We start from the raw sequence: 26,891 nt of genomic DNA, 5'->3' as shown, positions 1-26,891 counted from the left end.
ATTTGATATCATTTTAGATTCAAATAATAAAATTGCACAAAACCGGTGGCGGAATGGGTTTATCTATTGTGGCAGCTAAAGGTGCTGGTCAGGAAAGACTTGGGATCTATATTAAGTCAGTGGTTCCTGGTGGTGCTGCTGATCGCGATGGGCGCTTAGCGGCTGGAGATCAATTGCTGTCTGTGGACGGCCATTCTCTTTTGGGCATTACACAAGAAAAGGCAGCTGAATTTTTGGTGCGTACCGGAGGTATCGTCGCCCTCGAAGTGGCTAAAGGCGGTGCTGTGTATCACGGTCTCGCAACTTTATTGCAACAACCGAGTCCGACGCCAAACAGAGGTGAGTTAATATTATCAGGATTTATGCGGCGATTTTAATTATTCAAGTAATAATACTAAAATGCTAACTGTAGTTAATGTAGTGACTAACCATTGTATAACAGTTGCCCCTCGTTGTTTACATGCAGCCTTGGATAATTGCAAAGTAGGCTATTATAATCGTGCGGCGCAGTCGCAAGAATCTTTGCACATGCTGCGGACGCCGCCCATGAAAGCGCACGACGTTTTTTTCGCGTCCGATGAACATTTGTACAGACAAACACCGAGGGTGGTTGTTTTACCACCGCCGCTACAAATACCGCAAATTTTGATCGAAGATATATCGGAAATTGAGCATAAGATTATACCCAAAAGCACGTCCCTAGACCACGCGAGTAGTTTACTAAGAATTGAACCGTTTTCGAAATCTTTACAAGACTTATCAACGTCCAACTCGACCATTAGTAGTGTAGCATACACTTCGCAAGTGGATCTATCAAATCCAGACGCGAACGAAAAGTTTTGGAAGAGTCCAAAAACGTCAAATGCTGCGAAATTGCCTTCAGAGTTTTCCCTGGTTAGCAGTTATCCTCAACTTTCGAAACAAAACGAATTAGATGAGCAGGTTAAGAAATGTCGCAGCCAGGAGGTTATTGGGAACAAATTGAACAAATACGAAAGACTGGAAATATTGAAAATGCTTTGCGACATGAATTTAGATTACGGTTACGACGATTATAGTTACGAGCAGGGTACCGCGGACATGTCAGCGAAGGACAAATACATTTATTACTCTTTACCCAACCTAGATAACTTAGAACACTTAATTGATGTTGGCAACGCAACGCCGTCCACTCTAGACGAAACCTCCAGCAAATATTTTTCCGAAGACGTTTTATCAAGTAGCAATAGAAAAATTGAAGATGACTTTATGCACCATTGCAAATTCACTAATTGTATATTCAACTATAACTATTGCGACCAAATTGAGCGACCAAACACTATTGACAGCACCAATTTAGACACTATAGGGACCAACCTTGTCCAGGAGGACGACACACTAGATAAATATGTTTCAAATACCACTACTACTATTACAAATAACGTTAACGCACCAATGTCTAACGAAAATGTTACGAATAATTCTATTCAAGTTAATGTAGTTAAAAAGCTCGGAAAGCGTAGGAGTTCTTTGCGTAACATTAAAAAACATAAACAGTACCAAACTATTGATCGTAGTCATAGCTACGAGGATAATTCGACTGCAGATCAGAGATATACCGAATCTTGGAATAATAACAACAATAATGTGCATTCAGCCAGCACGGTCGTAGATAATAATAATGAACCTAACGACCGCAGGATCAAAGCCGTGCGCAAATGCTGCTGCTTGGCAACTAGCACGTGCCCAATCCTTGCCAAGTATTATCTGGATCAGTTAAATAATGGAAGGACTTGGGGCCAAGCACAAAATGGCGGCCAACGAGCTGACGACCGTATTCAGATTTGTGAGGATAACATTTATGTTGAGCACATGTAATTTTTTATTCAAATATATACATTGTATTTATTGTTTTTCTCCATTTTAATTTAGATCTGAATTGTTTATAGTATGACGTAAGCGTGCAAAAAGCTTGTTATTTTCTTTGCGCTTTAATTATTAACCATTAAAAAACATTCTAAACAATAGTTAATAAAAAATATTTTGCTGCAAAAGTATTTCTACTTTGCCTGTTGTGTTTTTGTGTGTTTTTATTAAATAGCATGTAGAAAATTATTTGTCAATTTTAATCGTTATAATTTGTTATGTAGGTTCTCGAAGGATGTCTGAACGTGATTTACCATCAAAAGTTGACACCGAACGCACGATTCTTTCGTCTAAGTCTGTTCCTGCTTTACACCACCTTTCCCCTGGAATGGAGAACCGTCTGACTCAGCAACACGATGTTTTCAATCCGGGCTACAGCCGAACATCTTCAAATAACAGCATTAATACAACGACTAACACCGCAAATAATGGCATTAGGAGCAGATCAACACATAATTTGCATAACCATACAAATAGCAGCAATCAGCAGGATTCAAGCTTTTATCAAAACCTAAGTGTATATAGGAACAAGATGCCCATCAGTCCTATGAGCCCAATGAGTCCGCCTCAGTTAGGGGATCGGACGTCGGCTCTGCGTAGTTCTCAAGTATCTTTGCAATCCAATTTGATACATCAACAGAACCAACGACCAACGTCGGCTTGTTACACAAACAACACAGCTCCGCATCCTGCAGCCGTTGTTCCAAATCGCGCCCTTCATCAGTCAATACCAAACTTAAAACATCAAGCGATGCAGCAATCGCAGCGCATGCACGATGCTAATACGTCTGCATCCTATCCAAATGTGAATAATCATAATCAAACGATGTCGCCGACCTACAGCAATCAAGAACATCACGAACCCGACGCAGTTCGACATATGGCATCCTATGGTAACATTCCCAATTACAACAGTCCCTCCATGTCCGTGCGCAGTCAGGAACCGATGAGCCCAACCTCCAGTCTGAAGCAACCAATCAATGTCAATATTCAACAGCGACAGGATGAATACTCACACTATACAGGCAGTGGTTTACTCAAGGAACGTGATGATTCCAATAATTACAATAATCAAAATCACATTCAGCGTAAATTGCCGCTACATCACATGCAACAGCAGATGCAATACCATCCGGATGAATATTATCGGAACGACGTTGGTCATCAGGATATTGCGCGTTATCCTAGCAGCGGCAACATACGTAACATGCACGACGCACAGCATTGGGAGGACAAAAACAGTCTGCGGGGTCAGGCAAAAATGGCTGAGATGTCGGAGGAAGTACGACGTAGGCATATGATGAACAAATCGCAATCAAGCCACGAATTGCAACTTATTCAAAACACCAAGAGCATGCAGAATCTGCATCTAACGCACCAGCAAAGCGTGCCGCCAATGATCTACAACAATTACAACAATAAATTCCCACCTGTTGCTCCCAAACCATCAAAGAAGCAGGAAGATCTAATTCCGGAACCGCCTCCAACCAGTACGCATCCTCTGTACATGGCAAGTACTCAAGATCCTCCCAAAATGACCTATTGTCCTAATCCAGGCGTATCGAAAACCGCTCGCGATCCGTGGATCCGAGAGGAACAAGAAAAACAGGAGCAACAGAGACGTGAACTTAGTCGCCAGTGGCAGGAACAACAAATTAAAGATTTAAGTCTAATGGCGCAACGCACACAGCATCAAGAAGAACAGTTGAGAGTGTTGCAATTTGAGAGGGAATTTCAACGCCGTGCTCAAGAAGCAGCCGAATTGGATGAAGATGATAATACTGAAAAGGTAACATTCGATAAATTTTTAATTTCGACTAATTTTTTAACTTCTGATAATTATCAACAGGGATCTCCTACCATGCCGCCAGTGAAGGATACTCCACTGTCGATACTCAAAAGCGGCGTGTCAGTGCCAAAGGAGAATGATGTTAGCGTGCCGCCTCCACCGGAGCGCGGCGTCAGCTACACAATCATGTCGATGAGAAGCAAAGAGGGACCAAAGCGAGTTTCATTCAATGACCCGTCCACTGCACCTCAAATACCGGAAACTTTGCAATTGGAGGAAAGACGGGAAGATCCCAACGTACGATTACTCTTTTTTTTTAGCAAAGTACAAAAGTTTCATTTTCTATGTTATTTATAGGTCTTTATTAAGCAAGCCGAGATGATGTTAGCGTCGCCAACGCATTTGAACGACGGGTCACCCGGCGTGAATACGGCAACCCCCGGTGTCATCGGGGCGCAGGAAGTTTATCGGGATCCGCGTCAGCGACGTCTCGCGGAACAAGCACAGCAAAAGACGCAAACGCAGACACCTGTGCCAGAGAAACTCACGTTCAAAGAGAAAATGAAGATGTTTGCGATGGAGACCGGCGAACAAGAAACACCGAAAGATAAGAGTAAGATATCACGAGCGCAACGTGAGATTGACAGCATAGGTTCTCCTAATCCCAGCCTGGTCCATTAACCTTAATTTATTTTGATATAAATATATTTTAATTGATGATAAATAATTTTGAACTAACAGCAGTAGAAATACGATGCAACAGAATACGAAAGAGATCAGAAAAATATTATATTCTAATGAAGTTACAAATGAATATTATTTACATATTATAAATATTGTTATTTTATTTCATAGTTCGAGCAATCTTGAAGGTTTAAGTAACAAGATGAAAAATTTATGACAAGAAATATGTAATATTTTATAATTCGTTTTATTTCATTATCTCCCTGCCCCCGTATTGCCAACACTAATATTAATGATTTCAAATTTCAATTTAGCAAGCTTAATAAAAATACTCATAGCATATATACGTTTTGATTGATTTCGAAAGGATTAGCAAAAGCAACTCTACTCAAACTAAAATAATCTTGCTAATGTTTTGATGAATGGTGGTATGCGCACCGATTGTTTAGATTCATTGATTGAATTTAGTTTGTGTTCTAAATACTCCATATAAATTGAACAGACGGTTCTGATGTTTATATAAAGATAAATTAAGCGGAGTAATGCCAATCCCACGGTACTATCTTCAAACGTTTGCGTTTTCCGCAGTGCTTACAATGGAATGCCAACAAGCTGCTAATTAAAGCAAATCTAACGAGGTGAATTCGGAGTAAAGTGCAAATCATTTGTGAATCGAGCAGTAGGTTTATTTTGAATCACAAAATTACCTTTTTACACAAAGATGTACATTTACATTGCTTATTAATGTCATACATCACATTATTTGTTTGCCACATTTTTCATTCCATAAACCTAATACATATTTGCATTATCGCTTTTTTTATAACGAATAAATAATCAGTCGATATCATTATCTGGATGGGCAACGTAATGTCGATCCTCTCAATATATTTAGTAATTATTGTAATAAATCGTTAGGGTCGATTTAATGCCAATTAAATAAGAAGACTTATGAGAGCTACGGGGATAATGCGTGATCTAGAAAGGTACGTCGAATCACATTAACGATTCATGATTGCAAATGTACATTAAATAGAACTTACTTTTAGTGGTTCTTCTGATTCCATGAGATAACATTTATCACAATGATGGTCGGATTGGATTATTATTGTAAATATCATTACCTAGGATTTGTACGCGTATATCGTTGTTTTTGTTATTATTCTTCGAAATATTGATTTCGTACTTGCTGATCCATTGGTCTAATTCGTGGAAATGTGATCTTGTTTTTTTTTTATAATATGTAAATATACCGTATATATACTATATATTTTATAAACCTTTTAAAATTTTGTAAATTTTCAACAACGTATATCTCGTTTGCCAAGTTTTTACGTGATACATTAGCGATTATGAAAACATTTGAAGACACTTAAATACTTTTTTAATCTCATTTTGGTTTCTGTATGTTAAGTACTCATAAATGTCAGTGGTAATCGAAAAATCTTTGGTTTGGGAGTCTTCCGAGACAGGTTTACAACAGGAGTAGCACGGTAACATATTAATTTTTGTAGTTTAGTTATCAATTTACCCTTCTTTGTTCTTGGTCCTGTTAAGCCGGCAGCGCCTCCAAATACTGAACAGATTCTTTGATATCTTTCGGTAGCAGGTATCCATCCGGATCAACTAGGTCCTCCATTGGTGACATGACAGGGCGTTGGAGGTTTGGCAGTGGTGGCGGTCGGGGTAACGACATTGTCCGCATCGAATTGGGACGTTCAACCAACACCGCTCCAAGCATTTCCTCATGCGCTGCATTCAGCACTTCGCAAATGCCTGTAAATTTAATACGGTCCCGCGGCTCCGTTTTCCAGCAGTTGCGCATTAGATCCCGAATCACAGATGGGCAATCATCGGGTGGTATTAGCATAATACCCTGTAGGATAAGTTTCACCACCTCGTCGTTGGTGTGTCCATAATATGGCTGCTTACCGTACGTGTAGATTTCCCATAGAACGACACCAAAGGACCAAGTGTCTGATTCTAGTGTAAAGCGACCATAGATGACACTCTCAGGCGACATCCAGCGCACGGGTAAAAGACGTGACCCACCAATCTTATAATAATCACACGTGTAGACGTCGCGACTCATACCGAAATCTGCAATTTTTACCATTGGTCCACTAGCGACGAGACAATTTCGGCAAGCTAAATCACGATGAACAAAACGCTGTGACGCCAAATACATCATTCCGTTGGCAATCTGGAGCGCAATAGACATCAGGTCGTGACGAGATAACGTCGGCACCTTCTTTTGGTCGTCGAAGCGATTATTCTGATTACGAAGCAGTTCAGCTAGGTCCCCGTGTGGCATGTACTCAAATACCATCATCGGCGTCACGTTCGTGTCTGTAACATCATAATAATCATCTTTAAGTTATTGCAAATGTTGCCAAACAAAGTCCAACCGGTGATCGCAAAACTTACCTCTGAGTACAACACCCACTAGTGTTAAAATATTTTCGTGTCGAAAAGCGCTCATGATGTCCACTTCGCGAAGAAAGTCTTCTTCTGCTTCGCGACTCGCCGATTCCTTCAATACTTTTACGGCGACGATTACATCAAATTCGCTGTGGTCATATCGCAACTCGCCTGTAAACATGTAACCGCCAAAAAACTTAATTAATTATCGAACATGTTGAGCAATGCTCATCGTAAGAGCAGCAGGTCCATTAAAATTAAGCCTTAATGTATTGAAATGAATAAATAAAATTGCCCAACTTTTATACGGGACTTGTACGAGAGTAAACAATGAATTAATCTGAATTGGAGTGTAAAGTATTGTCAATCAAGTACGATTTGATGCAATGTCAAAAACATAAAAAAAATTTTATTGAAACTGGCCGATGTAATTATTTAGAGACAAACATGTTTTGAATTGATTTGTATTTTAATAAGAATAACTCGACGAAAATGATGCAAAATTCAACGCTTTGAGAGTGTTTCTTAAATCGTCTGTAGATGTAAAAAGTTGTTTTGTTGCAATGTTCGTTTGATTGGACCTCAACGAACGAGTGGCAGACAGTCGATGTGAAGAAACTTAGTAAACATCAATTCCGTTATAAATTTAATAGTGGTGTTGTGATCGCAGTTGCGGGCCACGCGTGCGGCAGGCAGATACTCTGCGTTTCACACCGGCTCGAGACGATTCTCAACGTAAACAGTTTCAGATTACAAAAATATTGCGCTAAAACTAACGCGAAGTGCGCTATAATGAACGTGAATTAAAATATAAACATGCACTAAATTTGGACGCATTACGGATACGTAATATTCCATAAAAATGCGCTATATCACCGTCAGTTCTGCGATATCAATTGCCAACGTTAACGTTTTACGCATAACGCGTTCTCTAACAAGTTCTGCGAAATTTTCTACGATGGATATACCAGTTTCTAGGGGATTACCGATAATAGGTAATCTCTTAGCGTTACTACGAGCTGGTGGGGCATCGAACCTTCATCACTACATCGACAAAAGGCATAAAAAGCATGGCGTAATTTTCAAGGAAAAACTTGGCGCTAACGTACATGCTGTATTCATTAGTGATCCGGATATGATGCGTGCAGTGTTTGCAAAAGAGGGCAAGCACCCGGTGCATGTATTGCCGGAAGCCTGGACGCTTTACAACGAATTATACGGATGTGCGCGAGGTTTATTTTTCATGAACGGTACGGAATGGTTGCATCACAGACGTGTCATGAACAACTTCCTTCTCAAGTCTGGCCCGGAAGATTTTATGAAGGAAGCGATTGAAGCAAGCGCCGGAAGTTTAAACTTGTTGCAATGGGAACACAACTTGGAAGAAGCACTGTACCGCTGGTCACTGGACACAATCATTGCAGTCATGTTGGGCAAAAAGCTATACCTCGAGTGTAAATCGGATATAAATGAAAAACTCGATACAGCATCACACAAAATCAAATTGATATTTGAAACCTCAGCGCAATTGCAATTCATGCCAATTCGGTTGGCGCATAGACTCGGTTTGCGTATTTGGAGGGACTTTGTTCAAGCTGTTGATGATGCTCTGATAAATACAAGCGGTTTAGTTTATGAGCTAATGCGCATTTCCCAGAATACTGGTTTAAATTCCACCTACGACATGGGCGTAATTTCACTGATGCGTAGTTCTCAAATTGCACCTAGTGACATAATCAAAATAGTGGTCGATCTCGTGCTGGCAGCAGGAGACACCACAGCGTATACCATGCAGTGGGTGTTATATTCTTTAGCGAAGCATCCGGAATATCAAAATTGCATTGAAGCCAGCGATATTAAAAATTTGATGAGGGAGACGCTACGTTTGTATCCCGTCGCACCATTTCTTACACGCATTAACACCGACCATGACATTGTTGCGGGAAATTATTACATTCCAAGAAACACGTTGATTATATATAGCTTGTACACAGTGGGACGAGATGAGAAATATTTTTATCAACCGAATAAATTCAATCCGGAAAGGTGGCGCAGCAAAACACCTCAGATGATGCAAGCCAGTTTGCCTTTTGCAATGGGAGCCCGGTCATGCATTGGACGCCGTATTGCGGAAATACAACTAATGAGCACACTTCAGAAAGTTTTGAAAAGTTATTCAATCCGACTACAACAGCCAAATGAAGATATAGATATGATTCTGAAATTAATTTCTGTACCTTCCAAACCTATTCGTCTTATTTTCAAAGAAAAATATTAATTTTGCTCCGCTCACAATGCATGTATATAGTTATTGCTGATAGTTATTGTAAACAAATAAGTATTCAATAAAATTGAATTTTAAGTATCTATATCAACTAATATCTAATTAAAGATATATTTAATCATTGAATTTAGTGTTTGAAACTATATTATTCAATTATTATTCAATCATTCTCGTGAAATTAAATTTGACGCTAATGATTAATTAAGTAATGGATCCAATTAGTTTACTACTAGAAATAGTTTTCACACATAATTCATGGTTGTAATTTTCAACTATGAATTGCTGCAGAGTTAGCCATTAATTAGTTATATAAAATAAATCAAAATCATTGTTTAACTTTCCTTAACATCTCAAACCAATGGAGAACTGACGGCTGTTTTTAATTAGGTTTGATAGAGTTTTGCTAATTAAGTATCAAGTGTCTGCAATTCCGGCGATTGCCTCTGATGTTGGATGAATGTAATGCTCTACATGGAAGTACCATGAGAGTGTTTTGAATGCAGTTAGTGTTGAATTTTTTTGCAATATGAACAATGACTCGTTGTGCGTATTTTAATGAAAGTATCAAACGTTAGTTCTCGTTAGTTAGTCGAGCAAGCAAGGCGTGGTATTAAAAATTAAAATTCAATAATGAACAAATTTCATGTGTTTTTATGGTTTTCTACGGCATTTTCTTAATAATGACGTAATTGTTTACAAAAATACTTTGATAATCTCTTAATAATTTGTTAGTAGAATTACTAAGAGGCTTATTAGACTAGCTGTGTCATTGCGCATCGCAGTCTAGTTAGTAACTCTTTGTGCTCTTTCATTTGCTCTTTTTCTTGGTATTGCATTTGCTAGACTACTACTACTATTAGTAATTCCTTTTTAAAATTCAACGTACCTTTGAAAACTTTTCCAAAGCAACCTTCGCCAATCTCAGCAATGAATCCGATCTGTTCCTTCCTCAGAATCTGGACGCTATTGCTTGTACACACAGCATATTGCGGATTCGGCGCGTAGCGATCCGGCAGGAGCAGATTCCGTTTTAGTTGAATAGGTGATGGCTGTAATAAACAAACAGCTCATTAACAGCAAAAGAATTCGATAATGACTAACATCAATTCATACATCATTAGTTTGTTATACCGCCGTTTCTTTTGAAAAACTTACCGACATTAAGTTTGTGTTCCTCTTCTTGTGATACCAACATCGTAGCAGAATCAAGCAGACAATGGAGCTGACAATAAGAAGCGTGCCGGCCACAACAGTATACAATATGGTAACATTTTGTATTGCCACCGGATTGTGATTGGATGTAGCCGCTCGGGTTGGCGGCATCTGAAAATGTAGGAATGATGTACATAATGTTTACGATTTCACCAACGCAACAAACAAAAAACGCATGTAGTGTATGTGGCAGGGGTTATTGAAGTGATTTACGATCCATTGATGTGGATGATAGTAAACGATGTAAAATATAAATGGACTGTGCGAATTGACTTAGCCGACGCACATTATTAAGATGAAAAAATGTAGACTTACCGTGGTAATAAATAGATTGGTGCGTTGATTTCTATCTTTTAGCTTTGTATCGTTGTTTTGTGGTGGGAGAATGTTTTCTATTTTTCGGGGGTCCAATGGCACTGCAACGATATAATCAAACCATTATTGATTTGCTTTTTTACAGATCATATTGTGCGTACACACAGCCTGACTATTATAAAAGGTACATGAGTATCAAATATTAGCACATTATTCTGTGCTTTAGGGACAAACCAAAATACGCAACCTCTTCTTTAATTAATATTACGTACATTTAAGGTCCTTTGTTTGGTTCAGTATTGTTATTAATTAAACATGAATTATGTATTGAACCATGATCAGTTCGGATGCATATATGCCTCATGATAATTAAATTATTTATTGATAGTTGTTGTTTGCTGATAGCAAATATATTTTCCCAGAATTTTAGTTGAGTTGGTTTACCATTGTTATTTAATACTTTTGGGGAAGTTGCATGCATTTATCCAACAATGTATAGTTTAGAAAAATAAACATTATAAAAAGTGATTGTAATACAACGCCTCCACCAAAGAATTAAAAAAGAAACTTATATTATTCAAATAATGCATTAAAATACCCCTGCTGAATATTTTATTGACATTCAGTAAACGTAAAACAATACATGGCTATAAATTAACATAATGAACAATAGATTTCTTTTCATTCTAACTAGGATATAAATATTTTCAAATTATTATAAGACTTAAAGGATTCTGGGTAAAACAAACATTTGAAATAAGTAAAGTGTGACCACAGTAGCACCATTTCCATATTTGTGGGTGAAAATTGCTGGGACGGTAGGTGTATATGTGCTTATTCACTTGACACCATCATTCTTCAATCGTTCTGTGCATATCTTATGCAAGTATTGTATCCTTATGCACAATTTATCTGCATAATTTTATGTCGCGCACTGACCGTACTCAGTTACTTGCCACCGACGCAATATTGGTGCTAAATTATGGAAATTCTTATAATCTCCACACAACCTCTGCTCTGTTCATAAACGGTCTTTCGACAAGAACAAGACGACTTGTTAAACAATGAGGTTCTTTGAAGTTTGCTTTGTTTGCCTCTTTTGTATTCTATATATGTAGCGATAGATATTTTCATTACTAGTACAGCAATGGTTCTCGTATGTGCCAGGTTTCAATTGTGCACCTTGGACCGTTATAAACCAAATTATGCGATGTAAACGCGAATATAATTTAAGCGTCATTTAATATCTTTACTTTGTGTATTTACGTACATGGAGTGGTTCTTCGTGATAGTGTTACGTAAACTTCAGGAAAATTTACGCGCAAATTTACAATGGTTCTGTGTCTGATATGTAAGTTATACTGTAGGACAACGCAAGGAGAAAGTTATATATTGTGTCTCCTCATCTTCGTTCGTATTGAGAAGCGATAACTAATTATTACAAAGAAAAGCACAAAAGATCACTAATTAAATCAGATTATGTTTGGAATCTATTGAAAATTCTCAGATGTTTCATAATAATTCGACTTCAGTCGGCACAGGCTGTATAAAAGGAAAGAAATAGATTTCGATTTATACATTTGATTAAACCTGACTTATGAATTTATGTTCGTATAACTCATGCACACCTTCATAAAGGTGGCTACAATGCGTAACTGAAAAAAATCTCGCGTGAATAATTGATACTTAGCCGAAAAAGTCATGAATCATGCATAGAGATAACATCATACAATAATGGATTTCACGTCCGCCGTAACTTGCGTCGAGATAAACGCTCAAGAATTGAAAATCTCCGGATCGAAGATTACGAAGCTTAAAACGATGAGGCTGCACGCTCACAATGGCTGGCATTCAATTCAATTTATATATCCATTCTACAGGTGGCTTGTGCCCGGCAAGAGGCGAGTTCTTTATGCGGAGCTGCGTCTTGCCACGTTAATCGGTTAATAATTTTGCTCGACAAGCCTCCGTGGTCATCAATAATATTTTCCATAAACTAACTTACCTATCGCCGTGATGAATAAAGGATGGTGTGTGCCTAGGAGCACCCACTATATACGTGTATGAGTTTTTTTTAGTATTTTAAATATTCGTCAGTAAACAAATTGTTGCTGTAAAACATTATGTTTTAATAAAAAATAAAATTGTTTTATGAAAAAAAAATCAAAATAACCACATACTCTACTAAAGGTGCTTCATAAAAATTCCCGTAATGTTATGTAATGCAACCAAATACGTATTTTGAAGCATACGAAAAGAATAATTCAGAGCTTTCGTGCAAAATATTCTTTTCTACGGTGAATAGAAATTGAACCACAAAATCCGAAATTGCGACCCTCGTCGAGCAGAGGTAATTCACTCACGGAACGATCGAACCGGTAATTTATTGTTTGTCTGAGGGTTGTTTGCAAAATCCAGAATAAGATAACGACTTTCACTAACTTTGTATATTCATAGTATTAAAGATACATATGAGGATCAGCAGCAAGATCAAAGAACTCCTGGCTTAACTATATGTGAGCATATGTAGGTAAATCCTCAACTTAACATTTGTGGTACTGGTGATATGCTTTTCGGGGGTTAATTTAAATGTAATGAATTTTGTTAGGCTCTAAGTAATAAGCATAAGAACTCCAAACATCTATGACGTGCTTATTGGAATGTAGGGAAAGGTTCGCAAACTGTAACCACTATGCAAGAATGTTCCTACCTCAGAAAATTTGTTAGTAGAACGTTGATTAATACAATATTACTTATTAGATTTATTACAAAATTAATGTTTCAGTTTATCCCTCTCTATGATTTTTCTTTTTAATTACAAAACTAAAAAAATTTGGTTTTGACTATTAGAAAAATGGTTTGTAGAAAAGGTAAAAGTATTTTTTACTACTACATTACGCTACTACATCATGCTCTAAAATATTATTTCTACAGCTTGGATTATATGCATTTAAATGTTTGCATAGAAAAATGCATAAAACATGTTTTAGCCTTATTTTAGAAATATTGCATATTTTTGCTTATTTGCTTATTTGTAGAGCTAAGTTCTTCGTCTACGTATGTTTACCTTTTAAACTATTGGTAATACCCAATATAGATAGTTTTTTAAGTTTGTAAATAAGAATAAACTTCTGTTTTGCTACCATAAGTTGACTAGCGTCTCATCTTGAACCTGGGTTTTTTGACTTCGTTTTAAGTTCGATCTAGAGCTTTGTTATCAGAATATTTAAGGCAAAATATAATTATATGGTGTGCTCAAATATCATTCTGGTTTGATTTGTTAATAATGGAATTTAGTTATAAAAACTATATTCCGATGAACATATTAACAATACGTAGTGGCTATACTGGCTATAAAATAGCTCAATTCGCAACAAACAGTTTCGAACATTTAATTTTTATATTTGTTCACTATTTACATTTAAAATTTCTGAATTGGTTTTGTATTGAATTATGCTCTGATTTTATACAAATTTATTTGAAATGAAATGTTTTTGTAGAACTTATTTTGAAACAGATGGAAGTATTGAATTAAAAAGAATTTGCAGTACTTATTATATACAGTATAGCAACATGTAATAAAGTAAAACAGACATTTCAAAAAATATGGTTTTACTGCACATTGACGACGAACAATTGCGGATTGCTTGAATTTTCAGGTTTATTAGATATATGGAAATATTGTTACCTCACAAAACTCAGCAGCCATAATGAATCATGCTGATAAATTGAATAAAACTCGCAATGCGCTTAGCTGCGAGAAGCTTTTGTATTATTCGCAAAATCTTTTCACTTTTATGTGCGCCATCCATTAAAATTGACTAAAAATATCAGCTAATAGCACAGCCGCGCTCGACTAAAATATTTCAAACAAGAATCAAGCAAATCGGAAATTGAGCAATGAACCACTAAAGAATCGCACTTGTAACTGCTTCAAGTTCATCATTCATCTGATTCAATATTTCAATAGTGTTCAAGAGCTACAATTGATTTTCCGAACAAATTGTATTTACTTAATATTTTTTATGTTATATATTGAAACACATTTTATTGATTATATCTTTCTAGACATTTGCAAATCAGTTACGTGGTTCTTTCAAAATTGAAATAAAGTTTCGTGCACAACAGAGCTGGGACGTTAATATTCATCAATTTGCAGTTAAATTTTGTACAAAAGGATGAATACCAATTCCACGCTATTTTACCACTCGCCTGTTTTTCGCGTTGGGCATCTGCCGTCAGTCGTTGGCGGCTGCATGTCGTGGGGGCAGAGGCATACAAATGTCTCATTTGGATGCTGCTGACATGCCGCTTCCTCACCGCATATTCCTTTCTCGCACTTGCCGATTTGCACGTTGTGAACGCGCTCTGAAAAAATACAGAAACATAATTAGAAAATTAGTTCAAAAGCAATACATTTCAATTCTTGGTAATTCTTTTTTCTTTGCATTGATAACAAATTCTCAAAAAAATTATTTTATTTCCTGCTTGTCGTTTGGGATTTTAATTCAAGATTAGCTCAGATATCTGCTACTATCCTGGCATAAAATAAATTAGTCTTAACTTTCAACTACCACAGCATTAGAAACACGCGCACTAACATTATAGTTTTTTTAAGCAAAACATTTTGCTATAATCTATGATAATTCAGTGGCTTTTTGGCAGCAGGTCAGGCCATTCGTTTTGTGCATTGTTTATGAAATCAATCGCCGGCACACTAAAAATATATTTGTATTCTCGTAATTGATGTGAAACTCCGACATATGGTATAAACAATTTCGGTACTAAAGTAAAACATTTGATAAATTTGTTTTTACCTTTTTATGTGAGCTGTATCCATTGTAAAATTCATGTATACAATAATGAACATTGAAACTTTTTTTATTGGTTTACTGCAAAGTACATGAAAACTTTTATTTATTATATTTGAATTCATACAAAAAAATAAAATTAAAACTTTACTATTGTGTTTACCTAATTAAAACTTCTTAAATAATACGTAAATAAAAAAAAAGTTTGATAAAATTAGAATAAATATTGCTGTTTGCGTTTATTTTCCCAAAACCTTGTTCAATTTCACTTATACAATTGGCCATATGATTTGTTTAACTTTGCTGTTAAGTACAACTTCAATTACAATTTCTATTTCTCTTAATTGGTTAGTTGTAGCTGATAATTAAAGCACTTAATTATAAATTACACTTTGCTGATACCTTCGTATTACAGAAATTTAATTTTACGCCTTGCATATATATAAATATATATAGGTAGCTATATACATTTGTACTGAGTTACTGACGACGCCCTCGAGGCGAAACATGATTAACTCAAAAACAAAAATGTAATTCAATCACGTAAAATTAAAAAAAAAATTATATATATTTTATATATATATATAAAAAAAAGTTCCGGATACACATGAAACAGTATATTCGTAAAACTCAATGAATTTTTTAAATTCAATTTTATTGTAGCAACTTCTGACGTAGTCTCTTTTTTCAGAATACTACATAATTTCGGAATGATTCCGTTTTACGGAATTAAATTTTTATTTGAATAATGGCAGCTACACGAGAATTGCATACGAAACATAATGTACTTAATATATTTATATTTTTATACTTAGGTATATTTTTTAATTCACCCACGAAATGTTAAATCTTTTGGTTTATTTTACGTAAATTACAATTTCTGCGCAAAATCAAATTTCGTATTCACATTTGTAACAAACAATCACATTGATAGTAAAATAAATGATGCGCTTTCTTCAATTGTTAGCAGCTAAAACACTTGCAGTGATTCTACCGACAATTTATTTTCTTTTATAGCACATAGCTCTTCTTAAAACGTTCTTTTTTACTGTGGCAAACATTTTTTCTCATTTTCTCAACTCGCACACACCCATCTCATCCTGCCAAAAATAACATTGTAAAGACTTCACCGCGACGACAGACGCAGTTTGTTAATCTAACGCCCATCAAAGTTAAGTGCCCCTCGGACAGTTGAGAACGTCAAATAACTCGAGCGTGTGTCTTTATTGATTCCCCGCGTGTGCGTTGTGTTTGGTTTCGTTTTCTTTTACTTCCCATCGCGTTACGTTTTTTTTTTCACCCGACACCCTCGAAGTTTGTTGACTAATTTCCCCAACATACTTTACAAAGCTCCGTGGCTGCCCGTCTTAGAAACTTTAATACAAGTACAAATACCGAAGGACTTGACTGGCGTACTATAATAGTCAATTCAACCCCAGCTGTATGCAGCTTTCCTTAAAGTCATCCCCAAACAGATATGCAAGCACATTCTTTCTGCAATTCCTTAAATTTAGGCTTACATTTTTAGAACGTACTATTGTTGTGACGATAGATTGTTTTGAAAGAACTAAGTACTTTTCGTAATGACCCGAAGTTCTAATTCTTGACTATAAATTTGTCTGATGTGTAGCAAGCATATACTCGTAGCACTGTAATAGCAGAGAAATGTTATCTCTAAATAATAAGAAACGGAACCTCTTGATCTGAGAGGTTATCTAGTAAGGACGTTTTCAGCGTGTATAAGAACGAGGTATTTTTAAAGTCACTAAAAATTACTATCCATTTCTAATACATACTTTGATATTCTGATGAAAATAAAAAATTATATAATATATTACTTAGCCGTTCTGAATTTTGTTTTAATATTTATTCGATTTTAGCTAAATAATAAATAATTCACAAGTTTTTACATTATCCGTTTTAAGGATAATTACAATGAATTTCTTATTACGAGAGGTAGGAAATTTTGTTATTTTGTTTTGCAACCAAAATAAAATTACCTGATGAAAAATAAAATTAGCCAGATTGAAAGTATAATTCTAGTTTTGTCTGTATAAAAGCAATTAATTCTTGTATTCATGTTCCTTTTGAGTGAACCAAATATTTCATTCGGGAAACCAGTTGTCCATAAATAACAAATAAAATTTAAATACATTTTAAAAACATTGTTGAATACAAAAACAAAATAAATGAGAATGCTGAAATTCTTCTGATAGAAGTGGAAATTGCAAAATACCCGCAGCAGCGTAATAAGTGTCGGAATGAAAATTCCGTCACGTTCGATTATGTTATGAAAATTCGGTCTGATATTGCTCGAAATGTGTCATTTGTCATACAATTGTATTTGTTTACGCATTTGTTCCTACCTTTACAAAAAATAAGAAATAAATGTTTGCTTTTTTAATTTCAATACATTTTGTTATTATCTTTGGATTGTTATATTTCCGTATAAAATGTTATCGCAGTCGTGCCACAACAATAGATAAATCATTTAAATATCAAATTAAGTCACTAATAATTGTTGTTGTTTTAAGCACACATTCTTTAGTTCTATCCACATGAATATGAATTGGCTAAGTCTGAAGGCGTCCGTCTGTCAGACACAAAACGTTTAATATATTTATGATTGTTCCATTGTTGATTGTTTTATTAGTTTTGCTACTGCCGAGACTAAATTACGAATTAATGGCAGTTTATTAGAATGTCTCTTTTATTAAACACATTTCACGTAGGTATGTGAGTATACAAATATTTATGTAGGTAAACCTATTCTCGAGAAATCCATTCAAACAAAATGATGGATTTGTTTCTTCGCTACCACAGCTTTATCTCAATATGGTGGCATATTGATGTATTGATGAACCAATGTTGGTGTATTATAATATTCGCTTTTTGCATTAAAACATAAGGTTCTCAAGCATACAAAAGCTTTCAGGAAATTCTCTTATTCTTTTATATAAAGTGTACATTAATCATTTTAGTTGATATAGTGAAATAGGTTTTCTTGTCATTTACATTTTGTTATGGAAAAATTGCATTACATTTTCCATTTGCATACTGTTTGTTTTTTTAAGGATTGATGTTATATTTATTAAATCAAAATGCAAATGAATAAAATAAATTATTCCAGGCGCATACCGTAAAATATGTAAACGATTTGCTAAACATTAACTGGCAATATTCACCCACATAATAATTCGCAAAAATATACTCTTATCACATCTGATAATACTTCCAATATTATTATATCAAAATATCAACATTTTTTGATAAACCAACATCAATTTAATATTTTTCCTAATTTTCTTCCATCTTTATATAGTAATAAAATCGCAAAATTAATGTAGATAATTAACTGGTACTCACCCCCCATATTGACTTCCTCTTGTCGATTCATTTTAGTCCATAATTTTTGGTTTGCACAAGGTTAGATCCTCAATCCCATATAATTCTTGGAAATTACAAACTGTGTTTGTAATAACATAGTTAGTACACTCATTATTAAATCCGTTTCTTATTAAAACAATATCAACGGAATAAAAAATATTTAACGCGTTTGTTCACTGTTTTCAGTTCGTGTTAAAGTTTAAAGTCCAGTAATGTTGCGTCGCCACTTGTTTGTTATAAACGGCCGTAACTCGGTACTCGGTGGTAGCTGGACCATACCAATCAATTCACTGATAATCCATTCGTTACACGATAATACGCTCTCTTTGGATTGCGAAGCATCCAGCAAACAAACCGCCAATTAATTATCGCTGTTTGGTGGGAGAAGAACACGAGAACAAAATTCGAACATTGCTTATCACGTGCTTCACGCGCTTCACATGCTCGAATTTCGTGAGCTTCGAGCGGGTGCTGCTGCTGCCTTCTACCGCGTGCGATTCGTACGCGAATGAGCAAGAGCAAAGCACAAACCGGGACCGAACTTTATGCGCCGGCACATACAGTGCTTGTTGCATGCTCGCGCACCACCCACGACAAACCGCGCACGAGTGCGTATCGCACGGTACTACGAGGGTAGTACAATTGTAATTGAATATTAATTTTGGAGATTTCGTAGGAAAATAATTGAATAATTGCATGTATTCCTTAATTTATTTCCTTAATTTTTAAATTCTATATACGTTTTTTTTCTTTTAAATTTTTGGCAAAAACCATATTTTTTTGTTTTTGTGCATAAATATTTAATTAAAATGTATTATTTAGGAAAAAGCCGTTTTTCAAACAAATTCGTATTTCCACCGCGTGTATGTGACATCACAATGCATATTATATTTGAAAGTTCACGTCAGATGTAAAAGAAAACATTGCAAATAAACGCATCGCTACTAAGTTCAATGACGTCACGTTTTACGTAATGTGTTTTATCTGCGATTTTGACCACTTTTATTTCTTCAATTATTAAAAACTGCTTGCTAAAATTAATGTTTAATTTTTCCCTAAAGCACCTGTGTATCAAATAATTGATTAATTACTTTTACAGATCTAAATCAGCCTGATGCAAATGCAAATTGAAGTTTTGTTACCTGCATGTAACAGTTGAACTTGACACCTAATCATTAAATTTCTATTTATTTCATTTATTTAGTTTAATTAATAACCATATTTAACTTTTATAATGTAATTATACTCATTCTATACTAGCTTTTACCCGTGACTCTGCCTGCGTCATTTTTAATAGGTGGCTCTTATTTAAAATAAGAGTTAATCTCAGTTTCTATTTCAAAATGCACTAATTCAGTTTTATAATTATTGAAACAAAGTGAATTTCCATTTGATTTATTTTGGCAAATTTTATTTTACTTTTGAAAAAATATTGTTATTTTTTTAAGTGTTTTATGTTCTTTGCAAAAAAATATGCGCACATAATTTCATGGTAATCGATGAAATATTTTCCGAGTAACAAATAAACACACAAACAAAGAAACTCACTTTTGCATTTATAATATATATATTAGGAAAATTATATATAAGGAAAAGTCACGATACAAGTATTGATACTTTAATTCTTCTGACATCTATTGTAACATATTTCCATAAATTTATAATAGTACGATCATTATACATTGAACTACAATTTAAGTATTATATAGCATTATTCTAGATAAAATTTATCTTCTAATTAAACATATTTCCTTTATCATATGTACATTATATATCTAATGACGCATATTGGCAATCACTTACTGAACATCCATTATTATGGGTTGCAAACAATAACAATAAGTTATTTGTGTAGATTTATTGAATGAAAACATTTACATCTAAACCAACTAATTGTTTTCCAGGAAAATAACTTACTTGCAAAACACGCCTTGAGATTCGACAAACAAAATTGAACATTGAATGAAAAACATTCCACGTGAGAACATGTATATGTCTACATTGATATCTTTCGCTAGATTTAATTTATCGGCGCGATACGCACGTTTTCAGTCAATCGCATTGTCCTTTGCGTCAAGATAATGGTTGCAATTTGCGTCAGTCTTGGGCTATAAAACTCGGCACAGTTTCTGACACAGAATCTTCCCTTAAATAATTTCAATATTAGGTATTGACCTTAAAAAATATATTAAATATATCAAAATTAATTTCGTAATAAAATTAAATACGTTGCAATAATAGATTAATAAGCTAAGGTCTTCATTGTTTGCAAGTGATATTAAGTCGCTGGAGTCGTATCAGTCGATGAAAATCTGCGCAATATGCCATTTCGGAGCGCCTAACATTTATTCTAAAGACTATTAAGCCAGACGCTTTTTTGTCGCGCGCCGTAAAATTTACTCGCGCCCTGTGCGGCCGTTAAGAAGTTAATAAACTAGCCAAGCGCATATGAACACGTCAGGGAGTAAGAGTCACCTGTTGTATTTCAGAAACGACGCAAATCAACTTAATTAGCAAACGTGCGCATTTATTTTATTCACGACTAGACATGACATCTTTGTCTTTAATGTTTTTAATACAATCGTATTCATTTCAACAATGTGCCCTCAAGGAGGCTGGTTATAATTAAATTAGTTTGATAATCTTATTGTGATTTATAATAAAATATGTTACTATAAAAGTGATTCATCCAATCCAACAATATTAAAATTTATATTTAAGTTTGATATAAATTTTAATGTTGTTAACGTATTTATTTGTGTTGTATTGATGTGAATTCGTGTTGTGATACTTTTTTGTTGGCACAGGACAAGTTTCACGCATTTTCAATTGTGATTTTGATATTTTGTACAGAATTCGCTTGAAACTGTTTTACATGATAAATTGTTAGCGTTTACTAGAAATCAAAACAAGGTAACAAGAAATTTAAAATAACTTTCCTAGAAAATGGCATCTACCTACTCACGGCAGTTTGTGATAGGCAGCACACGCTGTTTTCTATTATTCTATAAAGTTTTCTCTTGGAAGAAGTAACAACTTGTTGTAGTTAAATTGCAAGAGAAGCAATACCTCTACTGGAACTAATCTTTAAAAATAAGATTCTCGCCGTTTAATGTTGGTGGATTAAATCATAAATTCATTTCGCAAGTGAATGAGAACGAGAATGAATCAGAAGCTGTAAAATAGGTACAATGTGCGCCCAGCTGTTGTTTGTTGTTGGAAGTTGTCGAATCTCACCGCGTGTCAGACGCACATCCTGAAATAACAAACGCAGTATTTGGGAAGATGAGACGTTTGGATTTAGAGTGCACTTGGGCAATTGGTATGGAGTACAATAGGACCACTAGGTACGCCGTAAACTTCCGAAGAAGTTGAGCTGTTTATGTCAGGGTTAAGCGAGAACCTTGCGTTGCTTGCTCTTAAATGGTGCGAACCATTTGATGCCATATTAAATTCAACTCGTTCTAAATGTGGACCACATGCGTGTATCATATACCTACACATAAATAAAATTAAAATCAAATAAAAATAACACTTTAATATTCTTCTTATTAAAATACAAAAGTTTCTTAAAATATTGTGTTCGTATATGTACATATGTTTTTCTTAATTAAATCGTAGTATCACAAATAGTTTCCTGCCCAACAACGACTTTCGATTGCCTCGTAAGTTTGTAAACAATCATTGAGGATAAACTGAGAAATGTGCAAAGTAGAGTCATATAAAATATATACCTAAACCACCAGTCGTTTACCAAACCAGTGTCGTCCATTCGAGAAAACCACCAAATTAAACACATGATGAAGTTCTCGCTGAACACGAGCGTGAAATAGCCGTTATAGATGAACCGTACGCGCGTGAATTGCTTCTTGAACTCGATAATACAAAATAAATAAATCAACCCGACGAAAATAAAGAATACAGCCTTGGTGCGTCGGACAAGATACGCCCTCGCATCGTACAATAAGAATGACACGCACAATATGAAGTGACTGGACAGCAGCCAGATGATATCTTTAGGAAAGAAGTACGCAAACGTCGAAATGGCAAGAAAACGCGCGAGTAAAAAGCAGAACCACCAAAAAAACGCGAGTACTTTGCCTGCAAGGTCGTCCTCTGGCAGTGCGTAAATTTGTCGAATGGCCTTAGGAAAGTCCACTTCATCCACATGGGGTTCTAGATAATATACGCTACTGGATATACTTTCGTCATCGCCAGCATTTTCTTCGATCTCCTTGATGCGACGCTCTTCTATATCATTCGCAATTTTTTGGTAGTTTTCTTTGGTGCAGTATATTATTCCAGTTGCGGGCAATAGTAACGCAGCATCCACATTATCATTGTATTTGTATGGTTTGTACCATGGGTAGTTTTTGCCACCCATCTTTTGACTTTTAAATCGTTGATATTGCACGGTTGTTGCCGCCATTGTAGCCAAATTGAATACCATACTGGCAACCTGCATGTCAACTACAAACGTACAGATAAATCAATTTATTAAATCTACTGAAAATTCCCGGAAGTACTTACTTGTCTGTTGATCCAACAATTTAACATTTCTCATGAGAATATGCAGTTGCAGAAGGATTTGCGGAATTGTATGTAAAAATCCTTTTAGGAAGAAATAAAATTCGATGGAACGAGGGGCGCTAGACTTGCGCAAACATTCTTGTCTATCGTCTTCCGTCGGGGCTCGATATCCTTCTATAGCCCAAAAAATTTTTTCTGCGTACCTAAAAAATAATTGCAGCAATAAAAATAGGATTATAAAAGTCATAACGTCGCATATTTCCATGATACGTCAGACCTTTTTGATGCAAATTTGAGCCCCCACTTATTGTATGATATCATAGGCAATTCTCGTAAGAAATAAACGACTTTATAAAATTTCAAAAAAAAAAAACAGTTTGATCATTGAGTAATAATAATTAACTCTCCTTAACGCGAAAGAACTAGTTTTTAAATGCTTTATGTACTTTATGAACGGCCCCGGTTAAAGTTAGCAATACTGCATATTTATTTACAATTAGTTATAGTTATAAATTATTGGTAGAAAATACTTTAATCATAATGTAAGTCTGACTCAACAGTTCCACCTCAGATTATGAAACACGTAAAAACAATCGAATTTAGATATCGTTTGTTATTGCTATAGATTAATTATTTCTTTACTGTTTTTTATGTTAGGACAGATGCTACTATTTTTATGTAGGTATTTTGTTTTTTACCAATATTTATTTCTTTTTTTTTTCTCTTCTCCTTTGTATGAGGCAAACTTTGACCTGTAAATTTTGATTGTCTCATGAAGTTATATCGGTTATGGTTTCAATTTTCTTGCGTTAATTAGTACAACGTCAAACATAATTCGGGCTACGTAGACAAAATAATTGTGCAAGTTTTTATGCCAAAGTTAGATAGTTTAGTCAACTAATTATTACTGACTATAACCTATGTAGATATTATTTTATCTTGTAACTAGTACTACTACTTTTATGTTTTGCTCAACCCCTAACATTTTGAAACCTATACTATACAAAAATTTAATATACTATGTATTAGATTACTTCTGAAAATCCACCGTGATGAACAAATTATTAATTAATTTTTTAGACATATATTGATAAGAGACAATGCATACTTTTATAATTAATATTCACAGTCCAATAGTTGGAAGTCATCAGTGCCAGTTTTTTTTTAGCAAAAATTGGATTTTTTTGTTGTTTTGTAAAAAAAAAAAAAATAAAAATTCCAGAAATTATTCGAATGTAAATAAGCTTGTTGATGTTTGAATTATCAAATATCAATCACCCAGTTCAATAAACTGTGAATTTAATTGAATTGAACATTCCATATTTTATAACAAGAAAAAACTATTATTTTAATGACAATGCACTAAATCTGTAATATTTTAATTCTCAACAATTCAAAAATGTCCGTACTAAATAATTATATATAAGTAACATAAAGACACATTTTTTACCAAAAATTACACTCATTTGTAAAATTGCTGGTAAGGCCATGATATGATGTTCTCAGTCAAGTATCTCATTGAAACTTATAACTAGGCATATATTTATCACTTTTTTATTAATTCAAAAAACTAACCTCCACATAGTCCAAATGGGAAAAAACAAATGCTGTAATATCTTCACAGATAACCACTTGACATTTGATAAAGTGCATTCATCGTAGTCGGGCCACATTTCTATCGACGAGACTGTCAACACGAAGCACCCTATTACCGGCAAGTACATGAAGAAGAGCGTGAGACTGGCCCAGATCGGATCTTCTTCTATGTGATGCCGATGCGCCAGTACCAAATCAGAAGCAAAATGTAATATATACATAGAGCACCAGAAAATTGCAGGCAACAGATAATTGAAGCACGCATTTTGCTTTGAATTTAGCTCGTAACCCAATACGGTTAATCGCACAATGGCCGGAGTAGCTTTGAAATTGTCGCTGTCCGCCATAATTCTTTTATCTCGCAAGTTTCACTGATTGATTGTTGGAGCTATGAAACCCAAACCTAGAATTTTTTTAAATTCTAACTATCCGGTTAGAACTGCGTTTATCTCCAATATTATCGCGGATGATAAATGTTATCAATAGATGTGTTTTTATCTATGCTGAAGTTGGAGGGAAGTGAGACTTTGCGTTGAATCATAGTCTGTTTAAACGTAATCCACGCATCATCGGTAATTCACCGTTCCCCGTCTCTGAAAATATTTACAAAGTGCACAATATAAATATATGTATGCTTGAGTTAAAAATAACATTAACCTGTTGGTTGCGGTTATAATAAAATAAATACAGGGTGTTTTTTTGTTACGTGTTCTTACATTAAATATTTTATATGTATACAGTAGTGTGGCAATCACTGTTCTGTTTTTGCTGAGTATTTTCTAATGACAAGCTAGGTTTGCCTTGAAAACATTTCGCAACTAGTACACAATTAGTCTTTGATACTCCGGCGACTGTTTTTCTCGCACGAATCACATTTGTTTATAATTTTTTGTCCTCGTTTCCAGAAATTGCTTCGAACGCCTGCAATTACACTTCATTTAACTTTATCACGTGGAAGTCCAAATAAGCATAAAACAACCAATAGCACAAAATGCACCGCACGCCAGTTATGTCCCGTTTTTCCGTGTCTTTTTGAGTGCGCAGTACTCAATGTTTCATACAACACATGCGCGCGTTCGGAAAATTCATTCACAAACGAAAAAATCAAAAAGTCACAAAGAGTAACAAAAGCGTGTGGCGGAATTGGCGCCGTTCGGCGTGATTATCTGAAAGCGGAATCGACGGTATCGCGAGAATAACACCTGTCCTGGAGGTAAAACGCCGAACAGCGACTGCCAGTACGCGAACTGGTAAATAACGAGCACATTACTCGTTCCACCGACCACACAAGCACAAATGACTCGGTTGGCAAACCACACGAGCACAGGTACGCTCGTAAGTGGTAAATAATTGAGATTACACCACGTTTCATCGGATCGCTTACCATGTGATAATGGAGAGATGTCATTTTGACGAGTTTAACGAATTACGCATTTAAAACAAACATTTGATTTCATTTCGATTCAAGTTACTGCTTGTTGATTGCTGCTTCCAATTATGTATTAATTCCGGTCAGCAGCCAATGTATCATGTTATACGTATATTCAATTTTCATCTATGCATTAAACATTAATATTTACAAACTAGATAACTGCATCGGATAAAACCAAACGCGAATCCCATTCGAGTAATGCTGGTGCTATTTGTGTCAGTCAAATAATAGTCCTCGTGTTGTGCAATCGCTTCCATAATGAAGTTACATTCTGTAACTAGTATTGCAAGATCACATCGATTAACGAATTAAATACCATGCCTCAACAATTACCAAAAACACAGTCTGGTGAATTATAAATAAATACTTTTTGTAACTAACGAGTGATTTTTGTTAATTTTACCTAAAATCAAGGTCTTGTCATTTTTATATAATATTTACGTGTAATTTCAAGTGCATGATTGCAACTCAAGTGAAAATGACGCTTTGATAATCTGATAATTATGTATTAAACGTGTTTTTATA

At 35.0% G+C, this 26,891-nt stretch overlaps 4 protein-coding genes and 1 long non-coding RNA gene across 13 annotated transcripts in view; 3 read left to right on the top strand and 2 right to left on the bottom strand.

Moving 5' to 3' along the window:
• The window catches only part of cno (adherens junction formation factor afadin), a 29,074-nt gene extending 24,455 nt beyond the window's left edge, over positions 1-4,619 (top strand). For 7 of the 8 annotated variants that reach the window (XM_065308249.1, XM_065308248.1, XM_065308247.1 and 4 more), the window contains 4 exons: positions 18-339; positions 2,130-3,694; positions 3,755-3,991; positions 4,052-4,619. In XM_065308249.1, coding sequence (XP_065164321.1) covers positions 18-339; positions 2,130-3,694; positions 3,755-3,991; positions 4,052-4,375 — 2,448 coding nt within the window. In that variant the 3' untranslated portion in view covers positions 4,376-4,619. Of the gene's footprint in view, positions 1-17; positions 340-466; positions 1,854-2,129; positions 3,695-3,754; positions 3,992-4,051 lie in introns of those variants that run through there. The other variant, XM_065308252.1, reaches the window with a different exon arrangement.
• A 423-nt stretch (positions 4,620-5,042) lies between these two features.
• On the bottom strand, positions 5,043-19,316 carry LOC135796296 (tyrosine-protein kinase transmembrane receptor Ror-like). 2 transcript variants are annotated; one of them, XR_010549308.1, is made up of 8 exons: positions 18,788-19,316; positions 14,823-14,978; positions 10,611-10,711; positions 10,239-10,406; positions 9,970-10,132; positions 6,806-6,970; positions 5,422-6,727; positions 5,043-5,356 (listed from the first exon to the last, which is right to left on the bottom strand). XR_010549308.1 is itself a non-coding variant. In XM_065308257.1 (7 exons), exons 1-7 carry the CDS (start codon positions 18,816-18,818, stop codon positions 5,931-5,933), a joined length of 1,581 nt encoding a protein of 526 aa, XP_065164329.1. In that variant the 5' UTR covers positions 18,819-19,316; the 3' UTR covers positions 5,043-5,930. The 2 variants fall into 2 exon arrangements, 1 of the variants encoding a protein (XP_065164329.1); XM_065308257.1 differs by having other exon boundaries at positions 5,043-6,727.
• Positions 7,428-9,166, top strand: sad (Cytochrome P450 family protein sad). The gene has a single exon (XM_065308258.1). It carries the CDS (start codon positions 7,662-7,664, stop codon positions 9,075-9,077), a length of 1,416 nt encoding a protein of 471 aa, XP_065164330.1. The 5' UTR covers positions 7,428-7,661; the 3' UTR covers positions 9,078-9,166.
• A 3,015-nt stretch (positions 19,317-22,331) lies between the features above and the next one.
• On the bottom strand, positions 22,332-25,281 carry LOC135795986 (uncharacterized). The gene is made up of 3 exons (XM_065307835.1): positions 24,914-25,281; positions 23,339-23,541; positions 22,332-23,278 (listed from the first exon to the last, which is right to left on the bottom strand). The coding sequence occupies exons 1-3, from the start codon at positions 25,279-25,281 to the stop codon at positions 22,419-22,421; spliced, it is 1,431 nt and encodes a 476-aa protein (XP_065163907.1). The 3' UTR covers positions 22,332-22,418.
• Positions 25,282-25,486: 205 nt separating this feature from the next.
• On the top strand, positions 25,487-26,746 carry LOC135795987 (uncharacterized). The gene is made up of 2 exons (XR_010549211.1): positions 25,487-25,563; positions 25,840-26,746. It is a non-coding gene; the product is annotated as an uncharacterized lncRNA (long non-coding RNA).
• The last annotated feature ends 145 nt before the right edge of the window (positions 26,747-26,891 follow it).

This window comes from Atheta coriaria, unplaced genomic scaffold, assembly GCF_025399875.1.
Source record: "Atheta coriaria isolate IRGN ID8LTWV9N9 unplaced genomic scaffold, Caltech_Dcor_3.1 hic_scaffold_7_pilon, whole genome shotgun sequence".
Classification (NCBI taxonomy): Eukaryota; Metazoa; Arthropoda; class Insecta; order Coleoptera; family Staphylinidae; genus Dalotia; species Dalotia coriaria.
The sequence above is the reverse complement of the archived record's forward strand: the minus strand, read 5'-3'. Positions and strand labels throughout refer to the sequence as shown.